Source organism: Theobroma cacao, chromosome 5, assembly GCF_053813885.1.
Source record: "Theobroma cacao isolate CCN51 chromosome 5, ASM5381388v1, whole genome shotgun sequence".
Taxonomy (NCBI): domain Eukaryota; kingdom Viridiplantae; phylum Streptophyta; class Magnoliopsida; order Malvales; family Malvaceae; genus Theobroma; species Theobroma cacao.
The window spans coordinates 43,465,076-43,475,380 of record NC_142643.1 but is presented as its reverse complement, the minus strand read 5'-3'; the positions used below and the strand labels follow the sequence as shown (position 1 = coordinate 43,475,380).

General features: G+C 36.6%; 2 protein-coding genes across 2 annotated transcripts; both read right to left on the bottom strand.

Annotated features, from left to right (window-relative positions):
• Positions 1 to 1,199: 1,199 nt before the first annotated feature.
• LOC18599943 (uncharacterized) lies at positions 1,200 to 2,789 on the bottom strand. Its single transcript, XM_007030145.3, has 3 exons — positions 2,295 to 2,789; positions 1,704 to 2,049; positions 1,200 to 1,528 (listed from the first exon to the last, which is right to left on the bottom strand). Exons 1-3 carry the CDS (start codon positions 2,295 to 2,297, stop codon positions 1,419 to 1,421), a joined length of 459 nt encoding a protein of 152 aa, XP_007030207.3. The 5' UTR covers positions 2,298 to 2,789; the 3' UTR covers positions 1,200 to 1,418.
• A 4,282-nt stretch (positions 2,790 to 7,071) lies between these two features.
• On the bottom strand, positions 7,072 to 10,033 carry LOC18599942 (uncharacterized). The gene is made up of 2 exons (XM_018120648.2): positions 9,987 to 10,033; positions 7,072 to 7,763 (listed from the first exon to the last, which is right to left on the bottom strand). The coding sequence occupies exons 1-2, from the start codon at positions 9,987 to 9,989 to the stop codon at positions 7,335 to 7,337; spliced, it is 432 nt and encodes a 143-aa protein (XP_017976137.1). The 5' UTR covers positions 9,990 to 10,033; the 3' UTR covers positions 7,072 to 7,334.
• Between the last annotated feature and the right edge of the window lie 272 nt (positions 10,034 to 10,305).

Here is a 10,305-nt window from a genome sequence, read left to right as displayed (position 1 = left end):
CTGTGCTAAAACTAGACAAAGGTTCTTTTACAGAACACAGATAAAAAGGAGCATAAAGGAACAGTAGTCCTTTCTCAACATGTAAGAAAGAGTTGAGCTTGCAGGCCTGTCTTAATCCTAATGACAAGAGAGAAAGAAATAAGGCGATACCTCTGAGGAGGAAGTGAGAGCGCGGTTGTGAGGCAATGATGCAAAACATTTCGCTCCAACCATATGGTATATATATAGGAATGAAAGGTTTAGAAATTTATTTACAATCCAAGCCACTTATATATATTTTTTTATTTTTTAAAGTAAGAGCAGCCAAGCATTTTGTCGTTTTGTTCACTCGGCCTCCTAGTATTGAGTTTTTTATTTTTTCTTCAGCCGGAAGACGGCAAAAGGGCACTTACCAAGCGAGCCCTGTTCCGAGTGAACTGTAAAAAGACCCAGCATGGCATGGCTGTTCTCTGATTCGAACTGAAGCATTTATCGAGCTCCGCAGATATTAAGATCCTGAAGGAATTTACAATTAAGAAAGGTTTGTTTTAATAATCCAGGAGCAAACTGTAAAGCAATCGTATGCCCGGTTTTTTCCTTCAATTCCCACGTATGAGAAGCCATCTTTTACAAGAATCGGGCTTTTGGGAGCAAATAATTTCCTCTTTCAATTATGAGGTCTAAGCCCGTGCCAAATTGGGCCAGGTTTCCATGGGCAGCTCTAGTTGGAACTTTCTCTCTGTTTTAGTTTCAGGACCATAAATTAACTTTTGACACCAGTAACTAAAAGTACCATGCTTGTCTATGAATGACGCTGTTTAATTACTACCAAACGGTTAAAAAGGAAAGAATATAACCTCAAAGCCTTACATCTCCGACTTGTTCATAATCTCAAAGCCTATACTTAAGAATTCAATTTATATTTCTTCAATAAACATCTTGTTGGGTATTCACTTACATAGACTTTGTAACCCAAATATATTTCAATTCTACTCAAATATGAGTAAATAAAACCTAATTTTAAGGAAAAAAATTCAACATTAAGTTGAGAATAGAATTATCACTTGTATTGGACTATCAAAGCTAGAAGCACATTTAAGTTTATTTAGGATCTATAGAAAATGGAGGTTCCGGCTAGCTTGTTACTGAATGGATCCAACACTATCCCATTTCTACAAGCACCAACTTGCTACTAAGTACTAATAATAAAGCTGTACCTGTGTTTCAAGCAGCAATTTATAGACTTAAATAAACACAAAACATGCCTTTAACGCACTTGAAGAAATCCAAATTTTATCAGCACCAAGCAGAGTACAAGTACTTGTACACTATTTTTTCATAATTATTCCTAAAATAGATCATTAAATAGAGTTTTCCATAACCCACCAATGACCCATGACCCTACTTACGGCGCGCAGCCGCCATTTGCACCAATGATCCTACTTAAGGCGGTCACCATCGCAACTGCCGCCCTCTCCACCAGAGTTGCTGCCTTCACCGCCGTCACGCTCTGCTCCTTCAATAGTGACATCAAGATCGTAACTCTCTCCTGCACCAACAACAACCATAAAACCGTTAGCAAATTCAAAACAGAGTGTTCACCACACAGCCGGTTTAATGTTTAGCTCCGGCAGGTGATCGTTTTTTCAATCCAATCGGTTCAACCGATCAAACTGAAGTAACCTTCCGCTTATGAAAATATTGCAGAAACTTTTTCTTTTTACCGTAAATGCCGCCAAATCCTTCACCGTTCCAGCCAGAGTTGCCATCACCCTTCAGCATAGAAATAATAGCGTCCATCATAGCTTTCTCATCAAAATTCTGAGCAATCTCGACATCGTTATTCTCAACAGCTCCAATGAAAACCATGAAATCATCAACCAATTTTTCCTCAATTTTTATCTCTTGAAGCATCTCCTCCCTCTTTACTATTAGCATCGAGCGTTCTAGCTCCTTCTCTAGAAATGCAACTTCATCATGTTTCAGCGACTCTTTCATAAGCCTTGTCTTCTCTCTCTCCCATTCCAATGCGAGACCCATAGGGATCGCCTCAAGGAAATTTCCTGCATCCTGTTTCACCAAATTTCTATTAGGAAAAAGAAAAGAAACAGAAAAATTAAGCTACCCGGTTTAATAGAGAAAATCAGGGTAAGTGCGGTGAGGAGCTTCAACCGCACCGCCCGTGCCATACCAAAGCATTGAATTTTAATTTGGAAAAGTTTAGCTTTATTGGGATAAACATACTCGTAACAACTTGGCAAATGAGAATTAAAAAACAAATAAAGGAACTGAAATTGTAGAGATAGAAAGCTGACCATGTCAGAAAGATTGAGCAAATAGAGTAACAGACACTTGTAATAACAGAGCTATGCCCGAGTCGGACACGCTCTTGGAAGAGAAAGAAAAGGTTATACTTCTGCCTTCTGAGGATGGCAAAAAATAAGGATCCGCTGAGACTTTTATACCCTGGGTTCCAGCGTTACAAATGAGGAAGTATGGACAGTTTCATCGTTGCACTCACGCGCCTAGTTTGGGTTCCAACTTTGGAAATGGGGGATCTGCGGGGAGTTTCATCGTTGCAAACCACGCGCGCCGCCTTGTTTGGGTTCAAGCTTTGCGAATGGGGAGCTCAAGCTTAGACCTACTATCCTATGTCTCTTTTTGTTTTTTTCTTTTTGGTTGGATGTTAAAGATTAATGAAATAATGGGTAGGCGAGCTTGATTTTCAATTTGACTTTGTTAACACCTTGGTTTTTTGGCTCTTTCTCTAGAAATTTTATCAAGTCTTGGTGAACTTAATGCTAAAGCTAAGATGATGATAAGTTATGGTTTTCAGTATTCTGTTTTCTTCTTTTAGTTAAAGGAGAGGGAGAGAGTGAAAGATTAACGTGATGTCATGGTAGGATGGTGTAGGACACTTTACGTTAAATCAAAAAGAGGACACCTAAGGGGGCACATAAAGGAACAGGGGATTTCTAGTCTTCCTTGTAATAATTCCCGATACGATTCCATTTTTAAAGCTTAAAGCTTAACGATCTAATACGGCACCTTTTTATCTATTCCATTTTGCGCATGACAAAAAGGCTTTCCAAAATCTTGATTGAAGCCAGGCAATCATTATTGAATGGTGGAACTTATATACATATTTTTTTTTGGCATCTGCATAAAATAATTACGAAAGTATTTGACAAACATCAATCCACGATCACTATACATTTTTAATAGTAGAAAAGTTTCTCACAACTCCACCAAAAGTCAGTTCTATTTCTATTATATCACTTTTCATACGGAAAATCACTGTATAAAAAATAAAATTAGAAAAGCACTTAGGTTTTTAATCTCATAACTCATATACTCTTTTATTTATATGTTTTTTTTTATATTTTTAAAAGAATGAAATCCCAAATTATTGAATGTGATAGACTGATAGCATAAACAAGAAAAACAAAAAAAAAAAAGAAAAGAATCTCTCTCTCTCTGCGAGAGAAAAGATATAAAAACAAAAGTCCAGACATAATATTCCTTCTTTAACTCTCACTTTTTCATTTGGCACATGAAGTGAGAAAGCTTCCTTAGCGTGTTGACTGTACTGAGGGATAATGATCTTTAGGATGATAACCCGAGTCCTCTCTTTCCCTCTTTTTCCCGGCCCATTCCCTTGCCTCCTACAAAAAGAGAGAGATACCCTAAAATTAGAACTAGTTGGGAAGTACTGTTGAAAATACTTAAAAAGAAAAACAAACAAATGGTGTCCATTTTCATAGTTTGCATAATAGATAGCTTGATAGCTTTTGCAATTAACTATTTTTTTTCTTACGGAATTGTGGATTGTATATATTGAATATGATTCTTAAAAAAAAAGAAAAAGAAAGAAGAGATCAAACTTTACCGTTTTAGCCAAAAAAAAAAAAAAACTCTCCTTTCTCTAATAATTATCGTCATTTTTATTTGACATGTTCAAGAAATGAAGGCCATATTCAAACTAAAAACACTATTACTACTCCAAAACTTCAACTTTTCAATCAATTTAAGAAACTCAGAAAATAATATAAACCGTTTATATTTATATATTTTGTGGTTTTTCAAAGATGGTAATAATTATGTTAACGGAAAAAATACTACTTCTTTTTTTGTTTTTCATTTTTTTAAAGGGGTTTGGAAATCTGTTAAACGGGCAGCCTGTCCATCAGTCAAAATAGTGCGGTTTGCTTGCGACGATTGCCATAGGGAGACGATAATGAACACCCATTGAAAACTACTTAGCATGGTGTGAATGGAGTTATATATTATTATATTTATCAAAAACAAAAGAAGAGTCAATTTATTATTACTTCTATAGTCTTAACTCATTTACAAAAAAGTCTTATGGGTAGTCTTTTCTCAAGTCATAGATCAGCGTCAAAAACATCAATTGGGTCTACATAATTAAGGTTCACGTAAATGTCAATTTAAAAGGTTTTAAACTTGCAATTGGTTTAATAGTTACTACTATTACTTTCTAGTTTTTGACCCATGTATACATATTATATAGGAATTTTTATTATGATAATATTGTTTTTTCATTTGAATTCATTGCACTATTTAACTTTTGAATATATAAGCATAAAGTTGCCTTGTGCTCAAAACAATACGGAAAACAAAATTCAATCAAATGAAAAGAAATATGTGCGAGGATGCTAGCCGCACCGGTTGTGGGGGAACCATAGAGATTGCCTTACATATATTAAGAGATTGCCCGGAGGCAAAGCCGATCTGGAACAAAATCCTAACAGGAAGTCAGCAAGAGAGGTTCTACAACAGAAATCACTCAGACTGGTTTGATCTGAATTTGTCTTCGAGGACGTGAAAATAATCAAGAAACAAGAAAACGGAGGTGTTGGAGGGAACCAGAAAAGGGTTGGCATGAACTTTATATTGATGGTAGCTGGGATCAGCCAAAAAACAAAGCCGGAGCCGGAGGAGAACTCCTCAGAGGAAAATCCGGGTATTGGGTGACAGGCTTCATATTTTCCTTGGTGATTTCTGAATTGAACTTGCTAAGTTGTGGGCCATTTTCCACGGGATTAGTCTAGGTGCAACCATGGACCTCAACTGCCATGATACTGAATCTGATTCTCTTAAACTCAGCCATCTTGATAAAGCATGGTGTGTCCAATTTCCACCCTTTAGCTTCAAATTGTGAGAGCGATACAGAAACTTTTTGACAATAGCTGGAATTAGCGCCTCATCCATGTGCCTAGACAGGAAAATAATATTGCTGATTGGTTAGCAGGTAGAACTCTGGACTAACCAAGAGGAGTCCAGGTATTTGCTCAAGCTCCAGAGGAACTGGCCATCAGTGATTCTTGCAGAAGAGTTGGGAATTGGCTCTCCCAGATTAGTGTAGAAGAATAATGGATCGTGACAGTGATAGATAAGAAACACATTTTTATTTTTGACGATTAAGTAATATCATCATTTTGGTTACAAATTAAGGCTTATAACTAAGATCAATGCTATGTATTTTAAAATTAATTAGTAGTAGCTTTTTCAGTTCCCATATGCTGACCAAAAAAATTTCAACATTACTCTGATGCACTAATTTACTTGTTCCTTTTGGTTTTTCTTCTTGCCCTCTTTTTTTTTTTTAAATGAATTTTACTCAAGGAACAAGCAAGAGAGTGGGAAATTAATTAGGGGTATTTATTGTTTTCCAGTTTCATAGAATCGAGGCAAATGTGCTATGATATTTGGATCAAACGCACAATGTCTTAAATGTGGAAAAAGGAATTTGACTTGGTCCTCTCTCCACACTTTTGAAATTATTTGCCTTTTGCAAATTGCATATGGTTTGGAATACTTTGTATCTTTTTAATGCCTAAATGCAGCCATGATCATTAAGTGTCAAATCCTAGATGAAGTCCTAAAGAAATAGTTTTGTCTCAATTAGTAATAATACCATTCTGTGTAGAATCTAATCTTACCAATTTAATATCGTTTAGAAGAATCGGGCTTGAGAGCAAAGAAGGTTCTCTTTCAATTATTAGGCCTAAGCCCGTGCCAAATTGGGCCAGGCTTCCATAGGCAGCTCAAGTTGCAACTTTCTCTCTGTTTTGGTTTCCGACGATGATTAACTTTGACACCAATTATCTATACATTAGCTAAATTGAAAAAATTTTAACACAGAAAAATGAATGCACTAGTCTAATTCCATTAAGAGTAGTTAATGTCAACCCAAGTCTGAATTTCTCCTTACAACCACTTAATGTCTCATATTTGTCAAGTTTTTTCCACCACAGAACAACATCATAACTGCTTAATGCATTTACTGAACTAGCATTATGCCATTTCCACCAGCACCAACTCGTTATCACTAATAATGCTGTATCTATGTTTCAATCACTTTCCAGCAGCACTTTATACGCTTAAATCCACACAAAACATGCTTTTAACGCACTTCACTCTAAGCATGGGTCCTCTGTTTTGGACTTTGGGCTTCATTTGGATTGTTGAAATTATTTATATTGACTTGCTTATTTTAAATTTCATTTAAAATAGTTTCTTAATTACGGAAAGGATAATATTTTTTAATAAGATCAAGGTATTTCTAAGTTTTACGTGTGTCATGTGCATTCAAGATTTTCTTCTCAAAATACTTCTCTTAAATATCGAACTTGATAAAAAAAAATTCTTTTCTGTATCAACTGAATTAATCTGTGTGAAGTATAAAACATAAAAAAAAAATGAAGAAATTGTATCCGTTACCGATTTATAATAAATTAACATAATCTGTATTGTCTTTTTTAAAAAAATTGATGAGAATACATGGTGAATTACATGAAAAATATTTTTTAGAAATAATATTTTAATTTATCTTAATCAATACTTGTAAATATATACCCGTTAATCGAACCCAAAGAATAAAAGGAACTTCAGTTAAGAAAAGCTTATCTAAATTTTGCCTTGGTCATTGATCTACTTAATTTTATATATAAAGGCATAGAATGAGAATAACCTTGTTAAGCATTAGAGAATTTAATGTTTTTATCAATTGTTTCATTGTAGTATATAGCATCATCCATGAAAAAAATATAAAGGTGTGCTTCAGGAGACTGATTAACAAGTTACTTATGGAAGATTTCTTAAAATTAATAACACTTTTGACTGATGATTGCAACTGGTTAAACTATACCAGTAAAACATCAGTCCAAGAACTCAAACAGACAGATTCACCAAAAAAAGAAAGCAGTAACACTAGCCAGCAGCTACCGTTTGACTCAAACACAACAAATTGTTCGAACTCTGACCTTAAGACCTGCAACATTATTTACTGCCACTAGAGAGGCAGTCACAGTTAAACGGGCTCCAACATCACCCTACTCATGGCGTCCACCATCGTGGCCACCGCCATGACCTCTGCTGTTTCCGCCTCCTCCCCCAGGATAATAACTGTTGTTGTCGCCATCAGTGGTGCTGCCACTGTTACAGCAAGGTTGAACTTGGTTCACAGTAGTAATATTATAGTTTCCATCGAGGCTGAGATCATTCATTCCTTGGATAGCTTCATTCATCTGGCGAACATGATTGTTATCTGCTTCAGCCGTAAACAGAAAATCGTCGACCAATTCTTGCATGCGTTTATTCGCCGCAATAAGTAGCTGCTTCACTCTCTTTATCCTCCGCAATTCTTTCTTCTTCCGTCTAACTGAGAGTTTCTTTGCCCTTAGCCACCTCGCCATGCGTCTATTCTCGGCTTTCGTCCTTGCCAATTCAACCCCGACGTCCTCAAGAACGTTTGGTCCATTCTGATTGGGCAAGCAAAATATTCATATTACTAATAAACTTATATATTAACAAAAAAAAAAAAAACAAATAGAAAAGCGCATGTACCACAAAAAATAGGAAAAATTAAGTTGCAAGGTTAAACATGTCTTTAAACTGTAAAAGAAAGTTTAATTAAGAATTTTCTATTGTTACTGTATAAAATAAATAAAAGTTTACATTTCGAAAATTTTATAATCCAAAACAATTGAAATTTTATTATAAAACTATGTTTAAAGACATTTAGTATTGAGTGTCGTGGACTTATTTAGGATTTAGAGTTTGGATTTTAAGATTTAAAATTTTAGTTTTAGGCATTGATTTCTTTTCCTTTTCAAATCTCAAAATTTTATATTTATGACTCTCAACACAAAATAATTTAAAATTTTAAAATATATAAAATTTTGCTAATATAAATCTTCTATGTCATTATCTTAATGAGAGCCATGCGTTTTATTGGATATCATAGTTCTAATGAGAGTGAGATTGAGTGTCATGGTTTCAATGTAGAGTAATGTGAATCTCATATCAAGAAGATTGTATGCTCCCAACAAGTTGAACCATAAATCTCATACTGAAGAGAAGTTCCTAGGGTGAGTCAAGAGAGAATTTCATGATCTCATAAAAAGTCATGAATTTTACATTAATTGTGTATGAAAGTGACACTAGATATTTAAAGATTCGCCCAGCTTTCAATTTGTGATATATTTCTTTTAAACAAAGCGAATATTACTACTGTGAGAGCCAAGGAAAGATCCCAGAGAAGAGCCAAGAGGATGGCGTGGTGAGAGCCAAGGGAGGTTGTCGATATGGAAGCGAAGGGAAAGATGTCATGGTGAGGTCAATGGTCCTAGAGAGAGCCAAAAGCGAACAGAGGAGCCAAGGGAGGATGTCGATGTGGGAGTCAACGGAAGATCCCAGAGACGAGGCAAGGAAGGATATCATGGTGAGGTCATGGATCTCAATTACAGCAAAAGCGAACAAAGGAGCCAAACGCGGATATCGATGTGGGAGCCAAGGGAAAAATACCAAAGAGGAGCGAAGGAAAGGATATGTCAATGTGAGAGCCAAGGGAAGATCCCGGAGAAGAGCCAAGGAGGATGTCATGATGAGAGCCGAGAGAGAATGTTGATGTGGAAGCCAAAGGGAAGGATGTCATGGTGAGGTCAAGCGTCTTAGCCAGAGCAAAAGCGAACAGAGTAGCTAAGGGAGGATGTCGACGTGGGAGTCAAGAGAAGATCCCAGAGAGGAGCCCAAGGAGGATATGCCAATGTGAGAGCTAAGAAAAGATCTCAAAGAAGAGGTAAAGGAGGATGTTATGGTAAGGTCTTGGATCTCAGCCAGAGCAAAAGTGAACAGAGGAGCCAAGGGAGGAAATATTAGTGTGAGAGCCAAGGGAAGATCTCAGAGAGGAGCCAAGGAGGATGTCATGGTGAGGTCAAGTCAAAAGGGTCTCAGCCAGAGCAAAAGCGAACAGAGTAGCTAAGGAAAAGATGTCCAAGTGGGAGCCAAGGGAAGATCCCAAAAAGGAGGCAAGGGAGGATATGTCAATGTAGGAGCCAAAGGAAGATATCACGGGTCTCAGCCAGAGCAAAAACGAACGTAGGATATCGCGGAGAGGTCAAAGGTCTCGGCCACAGAAAAAGCGAACAATTTTTTTCTCGTTTTTCTTTTTCTCTCTCATAATTTCCCATCTTTTGCCCTGCACATGGAAGGCAAATAGCCATATCCAGGTGAGGTCCAGGGAGGATATGATGGTGAGGTCTCAGCCATGTCAAAAGCCAACAAATTTTTTTTTATGGTTTTTCTCTTTCATATTTTTCCCCTCTTTTTCCTTTGGCAGATGGTTTTCAATCGCCGGAAGAGTTTGGTTTAGGTAAGACACTTGTCTCTTTCATACTTTCCCTTCTTTGGTCTTCAATCATTGGAAGAGTTTGGTTTTAATTTTTTCCTCGTTTTTCTCTTTCATCAGGTTCCTTCTTTTCCGTCGATTGATGGTCTTCAATGGCCGGAAGATTGAAGCAAAAGATAACACATGTGTCAACACAAAGACTGAACCAAAGATTGGTTCCAAAGCACATGTAAATCTTCAACTGCTTATGTTGTCAATACAAAACCTGGACTCGTTTGCTTGATAAATGAAAAACAAAAATTATAAGAAACGATATCAACATTTGAGAAAGAAATTGAACGGATAGAAACCTCACCATCTCTAAAACTGGTTCGGAGACTATGGCGTTTGAGAGAGAGAGAGAGATATGGGTGTGGTAGAATGGGGTGGGAAGCTGATTGATTTATAGAAGGAAAAGTTATTTGGGCGCCTCTTTTGCAACAAAAGGCAAGCATTTGCCTTTGTCATTGTAATAAGGAGCATGCGTGGTCCTAACAGAAATAGACGCGGAAATAACGACCTGTGGTTTGGCAAATGGCCTTGCTCAACACCCAGCACAGCAGCTGGTTTTAGATTCCAATATATATAAAATAATAATATAATTGCAAACCCTAACATTTAATGTGTCCCACTAG